The following is a 27,744-nucleotide window of genomic DNA, read 5'->3' as shown; positions in this document are numbered from 1 at the left end:
CAGGTTCTTTGGAAGTATATATCTCCTACAGGTTACCCTTCTTTGTGTGTTCCATTGTCTTTCGCGTCCTCAAAACGCCATCGGTTTCGTCGTTTTGTATTCTCTTCCCCTGTCCTTGTCTTTTTTAGCGGTGAATATGGTTTGAACACCATTAGGCCCAACTCAAGTTCTTATCAAGGATATATCTCTTTGAGATAGCCCTTCTTCCTGTGTTTCATCGCCTTTCGTGTCGTCAAAATTTACCGGTGTCGTCATTTTGTGTTCTCTTCCCCTTTCCTGGTCTTTATTTGTGGTCAATATGACATTAAGTAAACACCAATTAGGCCAAGCTCAATTTCTTATGAAGCATATATCTCTTTAAGATGGCCCTGCTTGCTGTGTTTCATCGTCTTTCCTGTCCTCAAAAATTACCCGTTTCGTCGTTTTGTGTTCTCTTCCCCTTTCCTCGTCCTTTTGAGGGGTCAATATGATATCAAGTAAACGCCAATTAGGCCAGACTCAAGTCCTTATGAATCATTTATCTCATTTAGATAGCCTTTCTTGCTGTGTTTCATCGTCTTTCGTGTCCTCCAAATTTACCCGTGTCGTCGTTTTGTGTTCTCTTCCCAGGCCCTCGTCTTATTAGCCCTCAATATGATATGAAGTAAACAACAATGAAGTCAAACTCAAGTAATCCTGAAGCATATATGTCGCACAGATGGCCGTTTTTGCTGTGTTCCATCGTCTTTCGTTCCCTCAAAATTTGCCCATGTAGTCGTTTTGTGTTCATTTCCCCTGACTTCGTCTTTATTAATGGTCAATAGGATATGAAGTAAGCACCAACTAGGCCAAACTCAAGTTCTTAAGAAGAACTTATGTCGTACATATGGCCCTTCTTGCTGTGTTTCATCTTCTTTTCTCCGCAAAATACCTCCTGTGTCGCCGTTTTGTGTTATCTTCCGGTGTCGTCGTCTTTGTTAGCGTTCAATATCATATGAAGTAAACACCAATTAGGCCAAACTAAAGTTCTTAGAAATCATATATCTCTTTCATATAGGCCTTCTTGCTTTGATGTATCATCTTTTGCGTCCTGAAAAGACCAGCCGTGCCGTCGTTTTTATTTTCTTCCCCTGTCCTCGTCTTTATTTGTGGTCTATATGATATGAAGTAAACATCAATGAGGTCAAACTCAATTTCTTCAGAAGCGTATATGTCGCACAGGTGGCCGTTTTTGCTGTGTTCCACCGTCTTGTCCTCAAAATTTACGCATGTCGTCGTTGTGCGTTCTCTTCGCCGGTCTTCGCGTTTATTGGCGGTCAATATGATATTGTCACGTGGGGGTGACGTGCCCACAACACCTGTGCCCAAAAAAACAGGCTACACTTATAGCGCAACGATGGCGGCGAATACAGTCGGCGACCGTCGAAAATCTGGTCAACGGGTAAAGCGCATCGGCTTTTATACTTCAATCGTCGAATGTACCAGGCTAATCGCTGGGACCCTCGTGTCTTCCACAAAATTCTACACTATTCATGCATGCAATCAGATTACACAAGTTTCGGTGACAGACAGCGGATGGAACCATCGATAACATTCCAGACACTTCCTATACATCCAAGCGCGTCCTGCGCTGCGTGATAACATTTGTTAAGCGGTGAAACGTGGTCACCCGAGATAGATAAACATGTACGCGTGTTAATAGACCCCTCTTAAAGAGCATCGACCCGATGCTGCAAAAAAGCGAAAGTAATAAACAAAAACACCTGTAGCAAAGAAACAACAAACTAAGGAAGTTCGTCAGAGTGCGTAAAAGGGCTTAAGACGCACCATGTGACCACGTCAGATCGTGCGCGGCGCCGCTGTGAATGCGGAATGCCGTCTGGCACGATCTCATAGTCTAGTGCACTGTACGTCGGATGACCTTGTAGGGTCCGAAATAGCGTCGCAATAGTTTCTCACTCAGTCCTCGGTGGCGCATCGGGGTCGAAACCCAAACACAGTCACCGGGCTCTCCACGTAGCGTCGTCGGAGGTTGTTGGCTGTCGGCACGCTGCTGGTTCTTGATCCGTAGGTGGGCGACCTGTCGGACTTCTTCGGCGCGCTGGATATAGGTAGCGACGTCAAGATTCTCCTCGTCAGTGACGTGCGGCAGCATGGCGTCGAGCGTCGTCGTCGGGTTCCTGCCGTAAACCAACTTGAACGGCGTGGTCTGTGTTGTTTCTTGCACCACCGTGTTGTTAGCGAAGGTTACGTACGGCAGTACCGCGTCCCACGTCTTGTGCTCGACGTCGACGTACATTGCTAGCATGTCGGCAAAGGTCTCGTTCAGGCGCTCCGTGAGACCATTCGTTTGCGGATGGCAGGCAGTTGTCCTCACGTGGCTTGTCTGGCTGTATTGCAGAATGGCTTGGGTGAGCTCTGCTGTAAAGGCCGTTCCTCTGTCGGTGATGAGGACTTCTGGGGCACCATGTCGCAGCAGGATGTTTTCGACGAAAAACATCGCCACTTTGGCTACGCTGCCTTTTGGTAGAGCTTTAGTTTCAGCGAAGCGGGGTGGATAGTCCGTCGCCACGACGATCCACTGATTCCCGGATGTGGACGTCGGAAACGGCCCCAACAAATCCATCCCAATCTGCTGGAATGGTCGGCGAGTAGGTTAGATCGGCTGTAGTGATCCTGCTGGCCTCGTCGGTGTTGTCTTGCGTCGCTGACAGTCTCGGCATGTCTTGACGTAACGGGCGACGTCGGCGGTCAGGCGCGGCCAATAATACCTTTCCTGTATCCTCGTCAGCGTCCGGGAGAATCCGAGGTGCCCAGCGGTTTGATCGTCGTGTAGGGCGTGCAGTACTTCAGGACGCAGCGCTGACAATACAACAAAAAGGTAGCTGGCGTGGACTGGGGAGAAGTTCTTCACGCGCAGGTTGTTTTGTAGCGTGAATGAATACAACCCGTGCTTGAATGCCCTAGGGACAACGTCGGTGCTCCTTTGCAAATACTCGACGAGGCCTTTTTGCTCCGGGTCACCTCGTAGCTGTTTAGTGAAGTCTTCCGTGCTTATTATTCCAAGGAAGGCGTCGTCGTCCTCGTCGTCTTGCGGCGGGGGATCGAAAGGGGCGCGCGATAAGCAGTAGGCGTCAGAATGTTTTCTTCCGGACTTGCATATTACCGTGACGTCTTATTCTTGCAGACTGAGGCTCTACCGAGCGAGCCGTCCTGAAGGGTCCTTTAAGGTAGCTAGCCAACACAACGCGTGATGGTCGCTGACTAATTTGAATGGCCTGTCGTATAGGTAAGCGCGGAATTTTGCTGCAGCCCAAATGATGGTGACGCATTCCTTTTCAGTGGTAGAATAATTGCCTTCCGCTTTTGACAGTGACCTGCTAGCATAAGATATCACGCGCTCATGTCCGTCTTTCTTCTGGACTAGGACGGCACCGAGGCTTAGGCTACTGGCGTCAGTGTGGATTTCGGTATCGGCGTCTTCGTCGAAATGTGCAATTACCGGCGGTGACTGCATGCGTCGTTTTAGTTCTTGCAATGCGTCGGCCTGCGGCGTTTGCCACTTGAGCTCGACATCAGATTTGGTTAGATGCGTTAGCGGCTTAGCGATGCGTGAAAAGTCCTTGACAAAGCGCCTGTAGTAGGCACACATGCCAAGGAATCTACGCGCTGCCTTCTTGTCGATGGGCTGCGGAAACACTGCAATGGCAGCTGTTTTCTGCGGGTTGGGGCGTACTCCGTGGCCTAGGAACAGAAGCTCATCGTAAGCGAAGCGGCACTTTTCTTGCTTCAGAGTGAGCCCTGATGATTTGATGGCCTCTAGTACTGTCGCAAGCCGCCTAAGGTGATCGCCTAAATTTCCGGCGAAGATGATGACGTCATCCAAGTAAACAAGACAGGTCTGCCACTTCAGTCCATGACGCACTGGAATGTTTAGGCGCCGAGCACAGTCCGAATTGCATGACTTTGAACTCGTAGAGGCCGTCTGGCGTGAAGAAGACGGTCTTTTCGCGATCTCTCTCGTCGATTTCTATTTGCCAGTAGCCAGACTTGAGGTCCATCGACGAGAAGGATTTAGCATTGTAGAGCTGATCCAATGCGTCGTCTATCCGTAGAAGGGGGTGTACGTCTTTCTTCGTGATCTTGTTCAGGCGACGATAATTGGCGCAGAAACGTAGGGTTCCGTCCTTTTTCTTCACCAGGACAACAGGAGATGCCCACAAGCTTTTCGACGGCTGGATGATGTTGTCGCGGAGCATTTCGTTGACTTGTTGCCTAATAGCTTCACGTTCTCGTGTCCAAACTCGGTAAGGGCTCTGGCGGAGTGGTTGAGCGCACTCTTCGGTTATTATGCGATGCTTAGCAACTGGTGTTTGTCGAATCCTCGATGACGTCGAAAAGCAGTCCTTGTATCGTCGGAGAAGACTTCTGAGCTGTTGCCGCTTGCTCATGGGGAGACTTGGATTTACCTCAAAGTCTGGTTCGGGAACTATGCTCGTCGGGGTAGATGCGGCAGAACCGGAGAGAACAAACGCATTACTGGTTTCCAGAATTTTTTCGATGTACGCGATCGTAGTGCCCTCGTTGATGTGTTTGAACTCCTGGCTGAAATTTGTAAGCAACACTTTAGTTTTTCCTTCGTGCAGTCGAGCAATCCCTCTTGCGACGCAAATTTCATGGTCTAGCAGTAGACGTTGGTCACCCTCGATGACGCCTTCTACTTCGGCAGGTGTTTTGGTGTCGACGGAAATGATAATGCTGGAGCGAGGCGGGATGCTGACTTGACTTTCGAGGACGCTTAAGGCATGGTGACTACAAGAGCTCTCCAGCGGTATCGCTCGATCCTCCGACAGCGTTATCGACTTCAACTTCAGGTGGATGATTGCGCCGTGTTGGTTCAGGAAGTCCATGCCGAAAATGACGTCTCGTGAACACTGTTGGAGGATAAGGAAGGTGGCAGGGTAAGTCCGGTCATGAACGGTAATTCTTGCCGTGCAGATTCCAGTCGGCGTTATGAGGTGTCTTCCAGTGGTCCGAAATTGAGGGCCCTCCCATGCGGTCATAACCATCTTCAACTGGGCGGCGATGTGTCGACTCATGACGGAGTTATCGGCCCCTGTGTCGACTAAGGCGGTGACTGAGTGGCCGTCGAGAAGCACGTCGAGGTTAGTGGTTCTTTGTCTTACGTTACAGTAAAGTCTTGGTGTCGGATCACGGCTGTGTCGCGTGGACCTGTGGCTGGTATGGGACGTCATCAGGTCGTCTTTTGTCGTCGTATTCTTTGCTTCCCAAATTCGTCGGGACGGCGGCGTGTCGTTATGTCGTCGAGGTGGTTTCTTCGGCGTCTTCGTCGGCAGCGGAGGATATTCGTCAGTTTGACGAACTGCAACCGTACCTCCATCGGTTGCTGCCTTTAGTTTTCCGGATATGGGCTCGCTGACCGGCTCCGGGCCGGGCCAGTGTATGGACGGCGCTGCGGCGACAGGTAGCGGCCGGGTGACGGCGAACGGGACGGTCGTCGAGGGCTCCACTGAGTAGCGGCGATGTAATCGGCGATGTCACGAGGGCGTTCACCTTCTCTCGGGTGCTGTGCGTTGACGGCGATGCCTCGCAATCCAAGATCGCGGTATGGACATCGGTGGTACATCCATATGGCCGGCTTCGCCGCAGTGGTAGCAGAGCGAGCGGTGGTCGGGGGCGCGCCAAATGTCCGTCTTTCTCGCGTAGGTGCGCTGGGCGACGGGTGGCCGTGCTGGCGGGGGCGGCGGCGGATGACGGAATTGCGGCGTTACAAGGCCCTGACACGGTCGCGGAGGGGGACCTTGACGGCGTGCGACGGCGGCGTAGGTCATGGCTTCTGGCTGGGGATGCGGTAATTGAGGTTGCACCTCAGGAACTCCCAGCGATCGCTGAAACTCATCTTTCACGATGTCAGCGATCGAAGCTACTTGAGGCTGCGACGAAGGCAAGACCTTCATCGCAGACCTTTGTTGCCCTGATGGTTTTTTGGAGATCAATGGAGCCCAGCGCTTTGATGGTGCACTGAGGCGTGAGTACTTGGCGGGTATATTGCCTAGTGCGCATTTCTAAAGTTTTCTCAAGCGTCGTAGCCCCATAAACTCAGCTACGGTCTTCGGTGGGTTTCGGATTAGTCCGGCGAAAAGTTCTTGCTTTACGCCTCGCATCAAAAAACGTACTTTTTTCTCTTCGGACATTTACAGGCCGGCCTGCCGGAAAAGACGGGTCATCTCTTCTGTGAAGATGGCAATGGTCTCATTGGGTAGTTGGGCTCGGTTTCCAGCAGAACTTCGGGCTTTTCTTTTCGGACAACGCTCCTGAACGTCCTCAGGAAGTTACTGCGGAAGAGGTCCCATGTTGCAAGGGCGGACTCCCGGTTATCGAACCAAGTCCTCGCGGGATCTTCAAAGGAGATGTACACATGTCGTAGCTTATGCTCAGATGTCCAGTTGTTAAAGGTCCAGATCCTTTGGAAGATTTGGAGCCAGGTTTCCGGATCCTCCGACGTAGCTCCACGGAAGGTAGGGGGCTCTCTGGGTTGTTGAAGTGCGACGGGTGACACGGGCTGCCATTGTGGTTGTCTTGGCCACAATCTTTTTGGTCTTCTCAGGTAGAAGTCCGTGCCCCGGGGGCAGTTGTTGTAGACGATGGCTTGCTCGATTGTCCGGGACTACGTTGGTGCTCTCATTGCGGTCCGGGCTTGCATAACTGTTTGTCGGGGGCGTCCGGTACTTGGACGAAAAGCACCCCCACCAGATGCCACGTGGTAGTGACGGTAACGAACACAGTAGCAATATTGTGAAAGACAAAACTAGCTTTTATTGGGCGAATCTGTGCCCATAAAGACAGGCTAGACATAAAGCACAACGATAGCGGCGAACACAGTCGGCGATCGTCGAAAATCTTATCAGCGGGTCAAGCGCCTCGGCTTTTATAGATCAGTCGTCGAATGTTCTAGAGTAACCGCTGGGACCCGTCTGTCTTGCACAAAGTTCTACACTATTCGCGTCGCGCATACATGCAATCAGATTACACAAGTTGCGGCGAAATACAGCGGATGCAACCATCGATAACATTCCAGAAACTTCTTTTTCATGCAGGCGTGTCCTGCGCTGTGCGATAACACATGTTAGGTGGTGAGAAGTGGTCGCCCGACAAAGATAAAGAAGTACACGTGTCAATACAAATGCCTCTCCAAGATGACGGCGGGACAGACACATCTTAGATAAACTAGGCATCCGCTACTACACATAAGACGGAGACAAACGGGACATACCCAAGGAAATAAGGGCCAGACTCACGGTACCCCCACTACCCAAGAATATGCCCCCTGTGCAGACGAAGGGCAAAGAACATGGCGAAGAACTGCGGAAGAGACAAGGACCCGGTCTTCGTAGGCGCTGCACATTACGAACACAAGCGTAGCATTGTCGCTGCAGTACTTCGCCACAATAGGCCGTGCTGCACAAGCTTGTCTATAAACACGACATTCATAGATATGGCGGAAGAAGCGGCTATAGCGTTAGCCATAGCACAAACCGACGCATACTACATAATCAGCGATTTGCAAACGGCAGTACGTAACTTCGCGAATGGCTGGATCTCACCTGAGGCGCTACACATAATCAGAAAAGGCAAAACAACAAAGACAGATGCGTCCAAATACTATGGATACCAGCCCACACCCTGGCTCAACGGGAGAGGACAATCCTGACGAGGCGGCAATGTAGCTCGAGGACTCACTTTCTGAGCTGCAACGAGCGTAGACCCCTCGACAGGACCCTCCGGGGTATGGGAAGACAGAATGACCAGGTTCAACGACATCGCCACCCATTACAAGATGCAGACGCACTTATCCCCCATCCCATCCACAACTGAATAGATCACAAGGTGTACAGTGGCGATAACTGCAAGCGAAATCATAAAAGAGTCCCACACTAATGCACACTTTTTATCACAACAGATAGATGCAAAGTGTGTGGCACCAGAGCCACGCTAGAACACATGTTATGGGAATGCCAGGGAAGACTAATACAAGAAAATGAAAGTGACAACTCCACCGACAGCCTCCCACGCGCGATGGCAGGCCGTGGTGCTCAGATCGAACCTGGAAGACGAACTGTGGGCAGTCCTCCGGGCCAAGGAAGTCGCCGGGAGACAAGAACGCTTGGCCGTAACCTCGGCGGGTGGCCCATCGAACTGACTCGCCGGACGGGAATCGTTCTGATTCGAAATAAAGTTTTCTCACTCACTCACTCACTCACTCACTCACTCACTCACTCACTCACTCACTCACTCACTCACTCACTCACTCACTCACTCACTCACTCACTCACTCACTCACTCACTCACTCACTCACTCACTCACTCACTCACTCACTCACTCAAAACACACTGCCTCCGAAAACTAAGCGGCTAACATATTTTGATCTAATTGAATCGCACATAATATATTGTAACTTGGTGTGAGGAATTACCACGATAACAAATGTGAAACATAATACCATTGCAAAAGGACCCATTAAGAGCAATCTCCAACGCACGCATGTTGTTTAGCTCCCTCTGTACCGCTACACTCAATTTTACGTGTTAAACATGTAATTGCTCTTTAACCCAGGCGTATTCTTTCCCTATATAACTGGCAAATTGAACACACGAATACGTTTTTATCGGAAACTGTGAATTTACAGAGGAACCCAAATCACTACACAACACTACACCGTGAATTCTGGTACGACTCACGGCCGTGCACAAATTATGGAATGCAAACACTGAAATATGCTCTTCCGTCAACTCTTAATACCCGTAGTTTGAATGATTCATCCATTAAAGCCCTTCTTCTAAAGACCTCATAAAAATATTTTTTGTGATTTCCTTCTGCAGTTCCAATAGTTGCTGGAGTATTGTATGGTTTTAGATTTCAGTGTGTTATAGTTTAGCTCAAGTACTTTTTGCAATACACTTAACCAGTTGATCATCGGTCGGCATGCAAGTGTCTGATGTACTTACGGTAGATGGGAGCTTCGTCAAACCGCGATACAAGGGTTCCTTTTTTTTCACGTTATTGGGGAATATTGATGAATACACCGTTTTGCATAATTACAAAAAAATAGCACCTTCATACATCTGACGCTGTTTCGCGACACCACCAACGGGCGAGCTGATCGGAAGCGATGCGTCCGCCCACGATTAATGGAGAGATAGACGGAAGCATGAAACGCTTTATTGCGATTTCTCGAGAATTTTGCACGCGTTATGCTTTATTACACCATTGTAACGGTACCTTCATACGCGCTTCGTCGTGCGGCTGTCTTGCATTAGTTTAGCCAGACTGTCATTGTCGCCGCAAATAAGTTTAGCCTCCCGCATGATAATTTTTATGGGTGTATCGGCGCGATTAGGTCTCAGCAAATTACGCAAAACAAATGAGCCCTCATTGTCTCGAATTCATGCAAACAACTGGTATCAAACAACTATGAGGGCATTAGAATGTTGAGACTGCACGGGATGCCAGAACACAGCGAAGCTACTCGGGAACCACAAAGTATCAAGAGAAAAAAACAAGAACGGTTCTCGGAGAAACATGAACGCCGTCGCCTCGAGCGTTGCGCCTGCGAGCAGGAAGTTTTTTTTCTATACATGCCTGGCATTTTTCGTTACACTCTTTGCCGCTCTGGGCGAAACGCACGTGATACAAAGATGGAGACTTTTAGGAAATAAGCAAAGTTTAATAGAAAGGCTTTCAGTGGACGGTAAATAAGGAGCATTTCAATAATTACGCCAGATGGACGCAAGCATGCCAGTTACTTTACATTCTGTAGATATTGATGGAGTTTATAGGTCACTGGAAGAGGCTTATAAACAGGGTTACAAACACACGCGCGAGAGCAATTCTAGACTAAAGCTTCCCCAGGGAAGGTTTATTTGTGCCATTTTTGACACTCACCAAACGACCACAAAATACGTTTCATGATCAGGAATATATAAACGCGTGAGAAGTTCACTGACTATGCTCAGAAGTGAAACCGAAACTGCAATGAAAGTTTGGGGTGCTATAGTATCGAGCGAAAAAAATTCACCGTCGGCTACGATGCTCCCTAATGCGAATTTCGCGCGCAGCTGTTTAGGTGTTTTGAATTTGCGTTATATTGTGGCAAAGAACTTGATTCTGAACGACAGGGTCCTCTTGATCATTCATTTTAAACAGCGCCAAAAAACCCACGGACAAGGAAGAGCACAGGCAATCTCTCGCAATAAGACTTCCGTTCCATCCTGAAGCCGCGCGAAGCGGTAAAGGACATATGCAAGCCTGTTCCAATTCCGTATGTATATTACATTGTGTGTCGCAACGTATCAAGAAATTGGCGGGCTGGGCCGGCATCAAGGTGTTGTTTACCGCACCTAACAAGTAGGAAAAGTTGTGCAAGAAAGTCAACAAAAGGCTGGCAAACGCCTGGACTGTGTAGTACGCGACATACCGCCAAATCTGTAGAGCGCAAAACCAATATAGTTTTTGCCATTCCCACCTCTTGCGGCTGCATTTACATAGGGCAAACGGGACACTGCCTTAACGAACGTTTACCGTGAACATGCGCATTGTATCAAGATTAAGACTGGTAGTAATCTAGGTATTCATTGTGCAACGTATGGCTGTTCACCCCGCCAAGAAGTTACACGTGTGCTGAGAAGGTACAGTGATCAGATGACCAGGGAAATGTTTGAGAACTTTTCAATTTGTGAGTTGGGAGCCACTTGCGTAAGAGCCCCTTCTATAGCTCTTTACGATGAGGAGCTTCCTCAGAAGTTAATCAGTTTGGATCGTGCCCACATTTTGTGTTTTACATTTGTATAGTTTTACGTTCGTGACGCATGGGCAGGAGGAGTTGATCCAAGATGATTCGCCTTCCCTTTCTTCTTTTCTGTCTTTCAGCCTGTTGCGAATAGTATAGAGGGTGTCGCCCGAATACGTGGGACACCCCCTATACTATTCGCAACAGGCTGAAAGATTGCTGAAACCGCTTTCATGTAGCACGCATTGAGCAACAGAAAGCTGTATCGGGAGTCTTTCATGTCGCTCTACGATTTTTCCATGGCATTTGCATGCCGCGTAGCTGCCATTTGCATGCCAGCTATGTGGCATGCAAATGCCACGTAGCTGAACAGAACCAAGGTAATGTTGTTTGCCGTCGCTTGTAGATACTCAAATTATTTCTTTATTCCGGCTCATTAGATAATTAGTCCTAATGTATCAATCGACTTCTCAAATATTATAATTAGATAAAAAGTGTCAACGAGAAAATTGTAGAGCGACATGGAAACCTCCCGAAACAGTTTTCTGTCGCCCAATACGTGCTACACAAAAGTGTTTTTCCGAGCGTGAAAGAAACGCGCAAATACACGCAAAACTGCAGCACGACTGGCCGCTCGAGGCGCTTTGCGTGTATTCGTGGGCTAGTTTCAAGCGGGGAAAACCGTTTTATGTAGCACGCATTGAGCAACAGAAAGCTGTATCGGGAGTCTTTCATGTCGCTCTACGATTTTTCCATCGACACTTTTCATGTAATTAAAATATTTGAGAAGTTGACTAAGTAATTAGGACTAACTATGTATTTAGGTAGATTGGAAAAAAATAATCTGACTATCTCCATGCGACGGGAAACAATATTACCTTGGTTCTGTCCAGCTACGTGGCATTCGCATATTTTTAATGTTTGGCTAATATTACGTGGGACACCATGTACATTTGGATGGATGGATGGATGGATGGATGGAATAAATTTACTGAAAGTCTTGCGAGCTACGGGCGCGAGGCCCCATAGAGCGGGCTGCTCCCACGTTGGGACTGGGAGTTGCAACTCCCTGGCAGCATCGTGGGCTCGCTGGACGGCCCAGAGCTGCTCCGCCAGGCCCGTGCTGCGAAATGCTTCTTGTAGCCTGTCGGAGTCTTGATTCTTGTTTGCGTGGGTCCGACCACAGGGTTTCTTACAAAAATTACTAGAGGGAACTATGACGCTAGTGTCTACGGGAGCTGCAATTGGAGGGGTTGTACCAGCATGGCAATTATGGGAACTACATGATTTGCCTAATTTTCATCCTTTTGGCTTCAAACTGCTTTGTGACTTTGTAAACTCGTCATTTTCAACAGTGTACTGCGTAATAAATAATTAAAAGAACATTATTAGAATTGTCCGATGACAGGATTCGGACGCCGGAACTCTAACACAGCAGTCTGATAGTGAAACCATTAAGCCTTGAACGCAAGTATCGACAACCGAATGAAACGCCCTTATGAATTTATCGCGGGCATGCCAGTGCCGTGAGACGCTTGTCGCGTTTCGATTTGGCCGCCTGGACAAGCTGAATCGTTGCAAGTATTATCAATTGTGGGTGTTCCCGGCGTCTTCTACACTTTGAAGAGTATCATCATCATCAGCCTGGTTGCGCCCAGTGCAGGGAAAGGCCTCTCCCATACTTCTCCAACAACCCCGGCCATGTAGTAATTGTGGCCATGTCGTCCCTGCAAACTTCTTAATCTCATCCGCCCACCTAACTTTCTGCCACTCCCTGCTACCCTTCCCTTCCCTTGGAATCCAGTTCGTAACCCTTAATGACCATCGGTTATCTTCCCTCCTCATTACATGTCCTGCCCATGTTTATTTCTTTTTCTTGATTCCAACTAAGATGTCATTAACTCGCGTTTGTTCCCTCACCCAATCTGCTCTTTTCTTATCCCTTAACGTTACACCCATCATTCTTCTTTCCATAGCTTGTTGCGTAGTCCTCAATTGAAGTAGAGCCCTTTTCGTAAGCCTCCAAGTTTCTGCCCCGTAGGTGAGTAATGGTAAGACACAGCTATTATATACTTTTCTCTTGAGGGATAATGGCAACCTGCTGTTCATGATCTGAGAATGTCTGCCAAACGCACCCCAGCCCATTCTTATTCTTCTGATTATTTCTGTCTCATGATCCGGATCCGCCGTCACTACCGGCCCTAAGTAGATGTATTCGCTTACCCCTTCCAGTGCCTCGCTACCTGTTGTGAATTGCTGTTCTCTTCCGAGACTGTTAAGCATTACTTTGTTTTTCTGCAAATAAATTTTTTGACCCACTCTTCCGCTTTGGCTCTCCAATTCAGTGAACATGCATTGCAATTGGTCCCCTGAGTTCCTAAGCAAGGCAATATCATCAGCGAATGGGAAGTTACTAAGGTATTCTCCATTAACATTTATCCCCAATTCTTCCCAATCCAGGTCTCTGAATACCTCCTCTAAACACGTTGTGAATAGCATTGGAGAGATCGTATCTCCCTGCCTGACGCCTTTCTTTATTGGGATTTTGTTCCTTTCTTTATGAAGGACTACGGTGGTTGTGGAGCCGCTATAGCATAGAGCCGAAGAGCATAGATTGCGCTGAAATTTACGACAATAAGATTGATATAGCGTAATATACGAAGCCACAAGAACGCCTGAATCCACAAGCACGAAGATCGGACAAATCCATGTACTTCCCATAATTCCCATGGTGGTACAGTGACTTAATTCCAGCGTACAGTAATTTTTGTAGGAAACTCTATGGGTCCGACCACACGGCCAGAGCAAGTGATATACGTCTGGTGTGCTATGGCAATTTTCGCAATATGATGTTGTGTATAGGTCGGGCATGTAGTGATGTAGTCTGTTCTGCGTGGGGTATGTGTTGGTTTGAAGCATTCTGAACGTGAGGGCTTGAGGCCTAGTGAGCTTATTGTGAAGTGTGCTGTATATACTGCTGTCTAGATAAAAAATGCTTTGTTATCTCGTTGTATGTGGAGGGAGGGTCCCGATTCTCGCTGGGATGGTCACGACAAGAATAGGTGGCGTCGCGGAGGGTTAGGTCTCGGGTGCCTCTGTGAGCCACCTCTTTGAGATTGGGAGGGGCGTCCTCGATCACTCTGAGGTGTGCAGGAAACCAGCAGATGGTGTGATGCTGCAGCGGTGCGGATGTCTTGACTATTTGTAGTACTTGTCTTGAAACGGCTCCTTTCTGAAAGGCTTTGATGGCCGGTCGTGAATCGCTGTAGACCTGGGTGGTGGTCGGGTCTGTGAGTTCGAGTGCGATGGTGACCTGTTCTGCTATCTCGGACTTGTGAGTGTTGATTGTGAGAGCATGTGTGACTCGACGTTGCCTTTTGACCGTGGTGACAACGAAGGCCTTTCTGGACGGGTACTGTGCCGCGTCTACGAAACAGGTTAGGATCTTGTGCTCACGTATTTCGTGCAGGATGAACGATCCGCGTGCCAGCCTTTTGGGTTAATGGTGCGTGGGATTCATGTTCCACGGGAGTGGGTGAACCGTGTAGGAGTTGCGTGTGTCCGTCGGTACGCTTTGATATGGATTCTCGATTGCTGTGGTGTCATGACCTAGTTTGGCTAGGATTTCTCTACCCGGTTTGGTTCCAGAGATTCTTGTCAATTGAGCCCGTTCTTGAGCTTCGGCCATTTCATCAAGTGTATTGTGAACCCCTAGTTGCAGCAGGAGCTCGGTCTCGGTGTTCTTATGGATTTGCACCGATAGTTCGACTAGCTTCATCAGTTGCACATTGAGTTTGTCCTTCTCCGCTACCTTCCATCTGTGAATGGCTCCTCGTACCTGAAGTTGCATAACGCAAAGGCGTGTGTTAGCTTGAGGAGATTTTCTTCCTCAAGGCCGTGTTGTCTGTTTGCTACGCGTCGTATGAGATTCAAGGCATATTATTCGACTTTGTGACGATCTTCTCCACTGTCGCGACGTTAGAGCCGTTGCTGTCAATGAGCATGCCGAGGACTCTGATTTTGCTCACGTGTGGAATGGTTCCTCCGTCTTTCGCTCTGAGAGTAACGGCGTGCGTGTCTCTGATTTCGCTCTTTGGTTTGGGACCACTTCTCGATGGTTTGTAGACGAGGAGCTCCGACTTCGCAGGCGAACCTAGCAGGCCCGTGGGAGCAAGCCATTCTTCGATCGCGTTGATCGCCTGCTATAGAGCGTTCTCAATTGATCCCAGGCTACCTCCGGGGATCCAGAGCGTTACGTCACCTGCGTATATGGTGCATTTGACGTCCTCGATTTGATCCTGTCTCTTGCCTAGGCCAGCTAGCGCAAGGTTAAAAAGCGTCGGAGAGATGACAGAACCTTGTGGGGTGCCCTTGCTGCCCGGTTTGTATTTCTGGGGCTTGATGTCCCCTAGACGGAGGGTGGCCGTTCTGTCGCCCAGGAACGATTTTATATAAGCGTAGAGTCTAACGCTGAAGTCCAGGTTAGAGGCCGTGTCGAGTATGTAGTCATGTGATAAATTATCGAAGGCCATTTGGAGGTCTAGCCCTAGGATTAATCTCGCGTCTCTCGTGTCTGTGTCAATGATCTCATGTTTGAGAACTTCATGGCATCTTGGGTGGATAGCCCGGGTCGAAAGCCGATCATTCTTGCAGGGTAGATATCATTTTCTTCGAGATGTTTCAAGAGCCTGTTTAGGACCGCGTGATCGGCTACCTTGCCAACGCAAGACGTCAGCGAAATCGGTCTGAGGTTATTGATGTTGGGCTCCTTGCCATGCTTACGGCTGAGCACGATGAGAGCCGTTTTCCAGTCTTCGGGTAGCGCTCCGTTCCTCTAGATTTTGTTAATTTCCTCTGTGAGGGTTTCGATGGAGGTGTCGTCTAGGTTTCTAAGTGCCTTGTTAGTTACGCCATCCGGCCCCGGCGCTTACTAGCTGTTTAGGTTCTGAAGCGCCATGCGTATTTCTTCCGTTTAGAAGTCCCGATCTAGCTCTGCGTTGGCCTGGACGCGATATGCTTCGGCGGTGTGCCTGTAGCATTTTCGGCCAGCGGGAGGTACTTGTCGGCGAGACAGTCAATGAGGTCCTTTTCCGTGGTAATTTTGAGTTCCTCGTGCATGATCCTGTTCCGCGTGCGAGCCTGGTGCACTTTGGTTCTGGTTCTGTCTAAAAGGTGTTTGAGCAGGTGCCACGTCGTCCCGCTGTTGATGCGGCCGTCCGCAGCGTCGCGCATTTCGTTCCATTGCTGGTTAGATAGTGGCGTGCAATATTCTGCAATCAGCCGGTTGAGGCACGAAATTCTTTTCCTCAGCCGTCGATTGTGTCTTTGTTCTTTCCATCTCCTGGTGAGCCATTGTTTCGCTTCGAGCATGTGAGCCAGTCGGCTGTCCATGCTTTTTACGGGGAGACCTGTCTATTTACTTCGTGGCCATCTCAATGTCGGCCTTTAGTTGCGGCGTCCATTGTCCCGTTGATTCTTTGCCTGTTCGGCGTTCGTGTATATTTCTGCAGGCTTCAATAAAGATGTTGGCAGTTAGCGCGGGTCCTGTGCTCTTCCTTGTCCGTGTGTTTTTTGCGCTGTCTGAAATGACTGATCCGTGCCAACTAGATCGCGCCCAAACACTTCTAAGGGTCCTCTTGGCCGGCGGCAGTCAGCCTCTGCTAGGGCAGCTCGTTTATCACTGCAGCAGTGGCAGACGAAGCACCGGTTGCATCCCTCATTGTTTAGGAACAAAGCGTGAACACAGGAACCCGTGGCTCGAGCGGAGCGCATTCTCTAGCGGCGGCAGCGCAGGCGATGTAGCGCATGCGCAGTGGGATCCAAGGCACGCCAGCGCTTTGTTTCCATATATGGTATTGGTAAGAGAGAAAATAGAAGAATTCCAGATCAAGCTACAGAACAGGTATACAGCTTTAACTCAGGAAGAGGACCTTAGTGTAGAAACAATGAACGACAATCTTGTGGGCATCATTAAGGAGTGTGCAATGGAAGTCGGTGGTAACTCCATTAGGCAGGATACCAGCAAACTATCGCAGGAGACGAAAGATCTGATCAAGAAACGCCAATGTATGAAAGCCTCTAACCCTACAGCTAGAATAGAACTGGCAGAACTTTCGAAGTTAATCAACAAGCTTAAGACAGCTGACATAAGGAAGTATAATATGGATAGAATTGAACATGCTCTCAGGAACGGAGGAAGCCTAAAAACAGTGAAGAAGAAACTAGGAATCGGCAAGCATCAGCTCTATGCGTTAAGAGACAAAGCCGGCAATATCTTTACTAATATGGATGAGATAGTTCAAGTGGCCGAGGATTTCTATAGAGATTTATACAGTACCTGTGGCACCCACGACGATAATGGAAGGGAAAATAGTCTAGAGGAATTCGAAATCCCAAAGGTAACGCCGGAAGAAGTAAAGAAAGCCTTGGGAGATATGCAAAGGGGGAATTCTGGGGAGGATCTGGTAACAGCAGATTTGTTGAAGGATGGTCGACAGATTGTTCTAGAGAAACTGGCCACCCTGTATACGCAATGCCTCATGACCTCGAGTGTACCGGAATCTTGGAAGAACGCTAACATAATCCTAATTCATAAGAAAGGAGACGCCAAAGACTTGAAAAATTATAGACCGATCAGCTTACTGTCCGTTGCCTACAAACTATTTACTAAGGTAATCGCAAATAGAATCAGGAACACCTTAGACTTCTGTCAAGCAAAGGACCAGGCAGGATTCTGTAAAGGCTACTCTACAATAGATCATATTCACACTATCAATCAGGTGATAGAGAGATGTGCGGAATATAACCAACCACGGAGGAAGGCAACTAAGGAGAGGCCCTGACGTCACTCTTTGTGAAGCAAAAGTGAAGCCGGAAGTTGGCGTTGCTCATGGCGATGCTCCGCCTTTTGGGCCCCCCTCCTCTCTTGTTTACATCTTTCGCGAAACCACGCCGCGCTGCGCGTGGTATCGCGCGCGGAGCGCGCGCGCTCGCCCAACATCCGGCAGAGCACGGTGTCGGTAACACAGCACAACAAGACACGGTGACTAACGCAAACCCGCCCACACAGCGCCTTTGCCACGGCACGAAACCTACCAGAGCAACACGTGTGAGCGCTCAAAACCATAACAACGCCGCCATTGTGGCCCAAAAGGCGTGACCATACAGCAAAAAAAAATAAAAAGGCAGCAAAAAAATGAGAACCTACTACGTCATTTCCGCCACACTTTTCTTCTAGCGCACGGAGGGGGTAGGACCTCTCCTTAGTTTCCTTCCTCCGTGTAACCAACCCTTATATATAGCTTTCATTGATTACGAGAAAGCGTTTGATTCTGTCGAAACCTCAGCAGTGACGAAGGCATTACGGAATCAGGGTGTAGATGAGCCGTGTGTAAAAATACTGAAAGATATCTATAGCGGCTCCACAGCCACCGTAGCCCTCCATAAAGCAAGCAACAAAATACCAATAAAGAAAGGCGTGAGGCAGGGAGATACGATCTCTCCAATGTTATTCACAGCATGTTTACAGGAGGTATTCAGAGACCTGGATTGGGAAGAATTGGGGATAAAAGTTAATGGAAAGCACCTTAGTAACTTGCGATTCACTGATGATATTGCCTTGCGTAGTAACTCAGGGGACCAATTGCAATGCATGCTCACTGACCTGGAGAGGCAAAGCAGAAGAGTGGGTCTAAAAATGAATCTGCAGAAAACTAAAGTAATTGCTAAGAGATTTATTAGCAACGGGCGCGAACGGGGTAGCTGTCACAAGCGTTCGGCGAAAGACAGCAACCACGAGCTCATGCCGGTAGCGATGGTGCTGTGGCGCAGGCGGCTACTCTTCTTCGTTACAATCGCCCTCCGCAGAAAAAGGCGCCATCCTGGCGGCTCAAGGCGAAGAGACTACTATTGGGTCGTAGTGCGGCTTAAGGCGAGAGACGTGGACAAGTTCGCGGCCGCGATGGCGTAGGTCCGTCGATGGCGTGAGGGGCTCTACGATGTAATTGACGGAGGACGTTTGCTCGAGAACGCGGTAGGGTCCTAGGTACTTTGCGACAAGTTTTGAGGAGAGGCCGGGTGTAGTAGCGGGTACCCGAAGCCATACGAGAGAGCCAGGCAAAAAAGTTGGTGCAGAACGGCCGGCAGGTTGACGGGATTGCTGCTGCCACTGGTCCTCGGTGGAAAAAGAGCGGGCAAGCTGGCGGCATTCCTCAGCATGACGAGCAGCTTCAGATAGCGGAGTACTTTCGGACGCGTCAGGTGTATATGACAGAATAGTATCGAGAGTAGTAGAAGGTTCTCGTCCGTATAGGAGAAAGTAAGGGGAAAAACCAGCAGTTGCCTGGGTCGCAGTATCGTACGCATACGTCACGAAAGGGAGAACTTGGTCCCAGTTTGAATGATCAGAGGCGACGTACATGGAGAGCATATCGCCAAGAGTACGGTTGAAGCGCTCGGTCATGCCGTTAGTTTGCGGATGGTACGCTGTACTGGTGCGGTGAACGATTCGGCATTCGTCGAGTAGTGCCTTCAAAGCATCGGAAAGAAAGGCGCGGCCTCTGTCGCTCAGAAGTTCGCGAGGGGCACCGTGGCGAAGAACGAAATGTCGTAATAGGAACGATGCAACGTCGCGGGCGGTGGCAGTCGGCAGAGCAGCTGTTTCAGCATAGCGGGTTAAGTGATCCACTGCAACAATAATCCAGCGGTTGCCTGCTGGTGTGGAGGGTAGCGGTCCGTAGATGTCTATGCCAACACGATCAAAAGGCCGACGAGGGCAGGGAAGGGGTTGTGACGGGTAAACTTGTCCGGGAGGTAATTTTCGGCGTTGGCACGGAGCGCAGGAGCGAATGAACTTTCTGACGTAGTTATACATGCCTCGCCAATAAAATCGGATGCGTAGTCGAGCATAGGTCTTGAAGAGGCCGGCATGTGCGCACTGAGGGTCTGCGTGGAAAGCGTCGCAGATAAGGTCACGGAGATGGCGGGGTATCACGAGAAGCCACTTGCGACCGTCAGAGAGGTAATTACGACGATAAAGAAGGCCGTCGCGAATGCAGAAGTGGGTAGCCTGGCGGCGAAGAGCGCGCGATGGTGATGAGGTGGATGGATCAGAAAGGATGCTGATGAGAGCACTGATCCAGGGATCCTTGCGCTGCTCCGACGGCATGTTGCGCAGTGCATGAGATGGAACTGTGGGCTCTAGGGCGGATAGGCAAGCGCAGTCAGCGGAGACCGGTGAGCGAGAAAGGGCGTCAGCGTCCGTGTGTTTGCGGCCGGAACGGTAGAGGACGCGGATGTCGTACTCCTGTAGCTTAAGGGCCCAGCGAGCAAGTCGGCCAGATGGGTCCTTAAGGGTAGACAGCCAACAAAGGGCGTGATGGTCAGTGATGACATCGAAAGGGTGACCATACAAATAAGGACGGAATTTTCCAAGGGCCCAAATAATGGCTAAACACTCTTTCTCTGTAACAGAGTAATTAGCCTCGGCCTTTGTCAGAGTTCGGCTCGCGTAGGCAACGACATATTCATCAAAGCCCGCTTTTCGTTGTGCGAGTACGGCGCCAAGTCCGATGCCGCTGGCATCGGTGTGGACCTCTGTGGGCGCTGCAGGATCGAAGTGGCGGAGGATAGGTGGCGAGGTTAGCAGGCGGCGTAATTTCGTGAAGGCGTCATCACAGGCGGGCGACCAAGCGGAAAGTTCTTTGTCGCCACTTAGAAGGGCTGTCAGGGGTGCACTTATGGAAGCGAAATTTCGAATGAAACGTCGGAAGTATGAGCATAAACCAAGAAAACTTTGAAGCTCTTTTAACTTCTTTGGTTGCGGAAAGTCGGTGACAGCGCGGAGCTTGGCTGGATCCGGAAGGACGCCGTCTCGTGATACAACATGGCCAAGAATAGGGAGCTTTCGGGCACCAAAACGACATTTTTTTAAGTTAAGTTGAAGTCCCGCGACAGTAAGGCATTTGAGAACTTGCTCGAGACGGCTGAGATGGGTTTGGAAATCAGCGGAAAAGACAACTACGTCATCCAGGTAGCATAAACATGTGTTCCATTTGAGGCCGCGTAAAATATTATCCATCATTCTCTCAAAAGTGGCGGGAGCGTTGCACAGGCCGAAAGGCATTACGATGAATTCGTACAATCCGTCAGGTGTCACAAATGCTGTTTTAGGTCGATCAGATGGTGCCAAGGGGACTTGCCAGTATCCGGAACGTAAATCCAGCGAAGAAAAGAATTCAGCTCCCTGCAAACAGTCGAGGGCGTCGTCGATGCGCGGTAACGGGTAAACGTCCTTGCGGGTTATCTTGTTCAGACGTCGGTAGTCGACGCAGAATCGAATAGAGCCATCCTTTTTCTTAACGAGGACGACCGGTGATGCCCAGGGACTGTTGGAAGGCTGCACAACGCCACGCTTGAGCATGTCAGCAACCTGGTGGTCAATGACACGGCGCTCAGAGGCGGAAACTCGGTAAGGGCGCTGCCGTAAAGGTGCATGACTGCCGGTATCTATTTGGTGAAAAACGGTCGATGTGCGGCCCAAACCGAAAGCATGGCTGTCGAAAGAAGCGCGGAACCTCTGCAGGAGAGCAATAAGCTGGCTTCGTTCTGAAGATGACGTGCCATCGTCGATGGAGCAGTGGAAAGCGTCGAGGAGTGACTGATCAACCGCAGAGTCACAAGTAAGTGCGCCAAGGCCCGCAGAAGTAGAAACGGCAGGAGTGTCAAAGATGCAAAAGGTGTCGACTGGTTGAACAAGGCCTAGGCATTCACCATGAGATAAAGCTAAAGGGCAGGCTGTGGGATTGTCGACGACCATTTTCGTGACGCCATTGCGAAGAGTAAGGAGAGCAAAGGGCAGCGGAGAACATCGGCGGCGAATGAACAGCTCAGAGGGCGTAAAGAAAACAGTGGCATCAGAAATAGCGGCGCACGACACAGGCACAAGCAGGGAAGAGCGTGGAGGGACGGAATTGTCTTCGGAAACAAAGAGTTTAACACTGGAAGGGTCGTTGTCGATAGGCTCGACGTCTGGAAGTGCAGAAAGTTCGAGTTCGGCGTGACAACAGTCAATAACGGCGTTATAATTTGCAAGGAAGTCCCAGCCTAATATGATGTCATGGGAACAAGTGGGCAGCACGACGAATTCGACGGTATACAGTAGACCTTGAATGAAGACGCGAGCAGTACAGGCAGCGAGAGGCGTTATATTTTGAGCGTTCGCGGTTCGAAGGGAGAAGTCGGAGAGAGGCGTCAAAACCTTTCGTAGTGTGCGGCAGAGTTCGGCGGAAATTACGGATACGGCGGCTCCTGTATCTACAAGCGCCAGGACGGCGATTCCTTCGACAGAGACTTCGATGACGTTGGCTGGAGAGGGACGAGGACTTGGGCATTGCGACGTGGACGCAGTTCGTGCCTCGGGAACTGCGGCCATCAGTTTTCCTGCTCGGTGGACACGGGACGACGCCGCATCGGAGAAAGCGAGCGACGGCGGGGAGATGGTGAGCGGCGAGTAGAGGCGGTTGGGCGGTCAGGGGAAAAGGAAGAAGTAGGAAGGCTGGAAGGCGACGAGGAAAACGGAGCGGGGAAAGGTGGCGCCCGCCGGATGTTCTGAAGAGGAGGCATGCCACGACGACAATGGCGCGCCACGTGACCAGCACCACCGCAAGCAAAACATATTGGGCGGTCATCGAAGGTGCGCCACTGGTGGGGGTAAGGTCCGAGTCGCGGTTGAGCATTCGGAAAAGGCTGTCGGTCGGGCAGCGGCATAGGAGGAAAATGCCGGCGGTCGTGAAGCGGCATAGATGGCGGCAAAAATGTCGGTGGTCGATGCATAGAGGGCGGCAGGGGCGCTTGTGGACGAGATCGGGAAACTGCTTCAGCGTAAGTGAGAGGAGCCGTGACTGGTGGCTGCTCAACGGCTGGAGGAACGGCTTGAGAGACTTGTTCTTGAATGAAGTCGCGGATCGTAGGATGCAAAGCAGGGGGTGGTTCCTGGACAGAAGATATCAACGATAGCTGGCGGGCGACCTCTGCGCGAACGAATTCCTGGATTTTGATGAAGAGAGTAGCATGGTTGTAGTCGTCGACCCCAAGGCTGGATAGAGAGTCGGCGGGCGGGGTGGGACGTCGGGTGTGAAGCCGTTGCCTGCGCAACTCGTCGTAACTCTGGCACAATTCGATGACTTCAGCGACAGAGTGAGGACTCTTCGATAATAACATTTGAAATGCGTCGTCCTGAATACCCTTCATTATATGTTTGATCTTCTCCTCCTCTGACATTGACGCATTCACCCGTTTGCAAAGGTCGACAATGTCCTCAATGTAGCTCGTGAAGTTTTCTCCGGTCTCTTGGGAACGTGTGCGCAAACGTTGTTCTGCACGAAGCTTTCTTACAGCAGGCCGACCAAAAACTTGGGTAAAGTTGGTCTTGAAGACCAACCACGAAGTGAGGTCGGCTTCATGGTTGAGAAACCATAGTTTCGCAACGTCCGTAAGATAAAAGGCGACGTTTCTCAACTTGGTAACGTCGTCCCACTGGTTATGGGCACTCACTCGCTCATAAGACGAGATCCAATCTTCAACGTCTTTGTCATCTGTGCCGGAGAAGATAGGGGGATCTCGCTGACGCAAGGCACCGGCACAAACCAAGGTGGCCGGCGCCGTTGGAGGAGCTGGAGGAGTGCGTGCGTCGTCGGGCATGATGGGGGGTAGAGTGCGACTCCGAAGTTCCAGGGTGGTCGAAACCCAGCACGTCCACCACTTGCTAAGAGATTTATTAGCAACGGGCGCGAACGGGGTAGCTGTCACAAGCGTTCGGCGAAAGACAGCAACCACGAGCTCATGCCGGTAGCGATGGTGCTGTGGCGCAGGCTGCTACTCTTCTTCGTTACATAATGTTTAACAGTCTCGGAAGAGAACAGCAATTTACAATAGGCAGTGAGGCATTGGAAGTCGTAAGGGAATACACCTACTTGGGGCAGGTAGTGACGGCGGATCCGGATCATGAGACGGAAATAATCAGGAGAATAAGAATGGGCTGGGGTGCGTTTGGCAGGCATTCTCAGATCATGAACAGCAGGTTGCCATTATCCCTTAAGAGAAAAGTATTTAATAGCTGTGTCTTACCAGTACTCACCTACGGGGCAGAAACCTTGAGGCTTGCGAAAAGGGTTCTACTCAAATTGAGGACGACGCAACGAGCTATGGAAAGAAGAATGATAGGTGTAACGTTAAGGGATAAGAAAAGGGCAGATCGGGTCAGGGAACAAACGCGAGTTAATGACATCTTAGTTGAAATCAAGAAAAAGAAATGGGCGTGGGCAGGACATGTAATGAGGAGGGAAGATAACCGATGGTCATTAAGGGTTACGGACTGGATCCCAAGGGAAGGGAAGCGTAGCAGGGGGCTGCAGAAAGTTAGGTGGGCGGATAAGATTAAGAAGTTTGCAGGGACGGCGTGGCCACAATTAGTACATGACCGGGGTTGTTGGAGAAATATGGGAGAGGCCTTTTCCCTGCAGTGGGCGTAACCAGGCTGATGATGATGATGATGGTATTGGTGGACGCTTTCGTCGCATCCCTGGTCGCCGCCATGAGGAGCGTCTCGTGTGGCAGTCCTCTTTCCTCTTTACCTTTTCGCCACACTCTCCTGCTCCGCTTTCCTCCTTATGCTTCCGCTGCACCCTCCTGCACTGCTCTGCTTTCGTCAGCCATGTGATGTAGTACATGCTCGGAAAAAAGCCTTTTACGCCGTCCACCGCCAGGGGACGAATATGCGCTGATTGTAGGCTTGGCTTAATTCTGACATTTTTGACCACGGCAATGGGAGGCATGCGCAGTCTCGCTGCCTGGCTTAAATTAATTGAGGACTTAAACCGGCTAAGAGTAACGGCAGCTTTGCCTATCGTTATGGAGAGCGCGAAGGCTAAACGGGGATGAGACAAGTGGCAAAGACAAGCGCTGAGCGCTTGTTTTTGTCACTTCTCTGGTCCACGTTTAACCTTTCTGGTGTACACTCAAGCTGATGAATCACCAACTTGCCCAATCAGTCACGCTAGTAGATTTAACGAATAATATTTAGATGATTGTGACAGTGCTCTGCAGCCAGCCAAGACAAGAAGACTTTGTGAGTGTTACGTTTTACAGCCAAGCTATACATAGCTAGCCGATTCATCCGTCCGTCCATCCGTCTATGGGACGCCTGTACGCCGAAAACCTCCCGGTGCAACCTCATGCGCATGCGCGAAAAGAAGAGAGAAAGAGAGTCGCGCGATTAGCCGACACCTCCAAGATAGCGCAAGGCCTGTTTACTCCGATTTATGAGGTCACGCTACCTGGCTGGAAATTTTCATTGACAAGGCTGGTGTGATGAAAGTGGTGACGTCAAAATCACTGTTGCCTACTTGGGAACATCCCCATTAAATTCTATGGCAGTCGGGCCAGGTAACATGACGTCATAGATCGGAGTGAAAAGGCCTTGTGCAATCTAGGTGGTGTTGGATTAGCTGCGCAAGTAGTGACGTCGTTGCTCTCCGTCGCAGCCGAGCGCGCGTGAAGCATTTTCTCTCCGCCTACGAAATGGCTAGGCCACGCGTCATACGCCCTCCGTAGGCGCAGGAAACTTTCGATCAGCAACGCCGTGAGAAGAGCCGGGAACGAGCTCGTCCACGCAGTACCGATGCTGCAGCCTGGGCACAAGAGCAGCGCCGAGCAGCCGAGCGCAAGCAGCAACTGCGTACCGAGGATCCGGCAGCCTACCAAGCCGTCGTTTAATGAACCGTCAGGATTAACCTAGTGATAAACATCGGAGCCGCACACTCCAGCTTCGCTGTTTAACCATCTGTATGGAGTGCCCGGGCGGTGATTTTTTACATTGTTACCTAGGCCAAGTAGGCCACAGAGATTTGGAATGACGAAAAATTTCCAGACGAACAATGCTAAGCTGCAGTGACACTCTAAAGCGATGATTATACCTTTTTTATTGGAGACAAAAGGGCACCTGATATTAGCTCTCATCAAGCTTGCTTAACGTGTAAACTAGCAGAACGAAGAACCCTGTCTCTTTACCCACGCCTTGCATTTTCTCCCTCATCGTGGGTCGCTATTGTTATGGTGCCAGAATAGCCAAGGGACTCAGTTGTTCTTATGCTCTTACCGGTACTGAGCAGTTTTTCTCTCAATTGATGCGCTAAATTGAGCCACACTTTCTCTGTCGTTCACACATAGGAGTGGTCGTGGTATACCTTACCTGCCCGCTGTGCTTGAAATGTTTCACTGTGTGGCCTGCTACAATGTGCCACAAGCGGCGGTAATAAGCTGATTCTTCATTTCGGTTCGCAGGTGAGCCTGGAACTTTTCTACAGCCTGTTGTACCTGTGCCGTGTGATGCTGTACCTGAACTCGGCAATGAACCCCATCCTCTACAACGCCATCTCGTCAAAATTTCGCGTTGCCTTCTGCCGTCTGCTGGGTTTCCGTCACCCCAGGCGCCACTGCACCGCTAACACGCAAACGAGCACTTCACTGGCCTTCCAAAGCAGCTTTAGCAGCGGTGCCCCACAGAATGTCTGACACATCCACGGTCTGCATATCAACTCTGCGTTAAGGCACAATTAGGAACTCGCACCTGCCGCGGCGTCCTGCTACAGTAAAGAATGATGACTTCTTTTGCAAAACCCTCCCAGAAGCGAAGCGAAGCGGCAACACAGTATTGCAGGGCTAGTCTTTTTAGCTCCTCTGGATAATTGCAGCTTTACGCGCGTAACTCATTCTTCTTTGAGGCCAATGAACCTCTGTGAAGCTAACTTTGGCCACTGGTTGTGTATCGCTGGGGCCACCGGGCATGTGCGGCTCTTATATTTGACGCCAACTTGGGTTGGTTGCATGCGCAACTTCACAGCGGCGCCGCCAGAAGGGGCAGCGTGCCTAGAGGGAACAGCGAGAGAGAAGCGCCGGCTCCGTACACATGTAATAAAGTTTTGACTATATTACATGGCGACATGTCCATATATTAATGTCCGGACAGGCCGCCAATGGAATATGAACCTGGCAACGTTTAACGCTAGAACGTTATCTAGTGAGGCGAGTCTAGCAGTGCTATTGGAGGAATTAGAGGGCACTAAATGGGATATAATAGGGCTCAGTGAAGTTAGGAGGCCAAAAGAAGCATATACAGTGCTAAAAAGTGGGCACGTCCTGTGCTACAGGGGCTTAGCGGAGAGAAGAGAACTAGGAGTCGGATTCCTGATTAATAAGAATATAGCTCGTAACATACAGGAATTCTATAGCATTAACGAGAGGGTGGCAAGTCTTGTTGTGAAACTTAAGAGGTACAAAATGAGAATTGTACAAGTCTACGCCCCTGCATCCAGTCATGATGACCAGGAAGTCGAAAGCTTCTATGAAGACGTGGAATCGGCGATGGGTAGAGTGAAAACTAAATACACTATACTAATGGGCGACTTTAATGCCAAGGTAGGCAAGAAGCAGGCTGGAGACAAGGCAGTGGGGGATTATGGCAGAGGCGCTAGGAATAGCAGGGGAGAGTTATTAGTAGAGTTTGCGGAACAGAATAATATGAGGATAATGAATACCTTCTTCCGAAAGCGGGATAGCCGAAAGTGGACGTGGAGGAGCCCGAACGGCGAGACTAGAAATGAAATAGGCTTCATACTCTGCGCTAACCCTGGCAACATACAAGATGTGGACGTGCTCGGCAAAGTGCGCTGCAGTGACCACAGGATGGTAAGAACTCGAATTAGCCTAGACCTGAGGAGGGAACGGAAGAAACTAGTACATAAGAAGCCGATTAATGAGTTGGCGGTAAGAGGGAAAATAGAAGTATTCCAGATCAAGCTACAGAACTGGTATTCGGCTTTAACTCAGGAAGAAGACCTTAGTGTTGAAGCAATGAACGACAATCTTGTGGGCATCATTGAGGAGTGTGCAATGGAAGTCG

The 27,744-nt window shown here is 50.0% G+C and overlaps 1 protein-coding gene across 1 annotated transcript in view; it reads left to right on the top strand.

Moving 5' to 3' along the window:
- Nucleotides 1-26,529, top strand: part of LOC139049740 (growth hormone secretagogue receptor type 1-like) — a 297,774-nt gene extending 271,245 nt beyond the window's left edge. The window contains exon 4 of the mRNA XM_070525546.1: nt 26,127-26,529. Coding sequence (XP_070381647.1) covers nt 26,127-26,357 — 231 coding nt within the window. The 3' untranslated portion in view covers nt 26,358-26,529. The remainder of the gene's footprint in view (nt 1-26,126) is intronic.
- Nucleotides 26,530-27,744: the final 1,215 nt, after the last annotated feature.

The sequence above is a fragment of the Dermacentor albipictus genome, chromosome 1 (genome assembly GCF_038994185.2).
Source record: "Dermacentor albipictus isolate Rhodes 1998 colony chromosome 1, USDA_Dalb.pri_finalv2, whole genome shotgun sequence".
NCBI classification, from domain to species: Eukaryota; Metazoa; Arthropoda; class Arachnida; order Ixodida; family Ixodidae; genus Dermacentor; species Dermacentor albipictus.
Note: the sequence above shows the minus strand (reverse complement) of the source record. Positions and strands in the feature narration are given on the sequence as shown.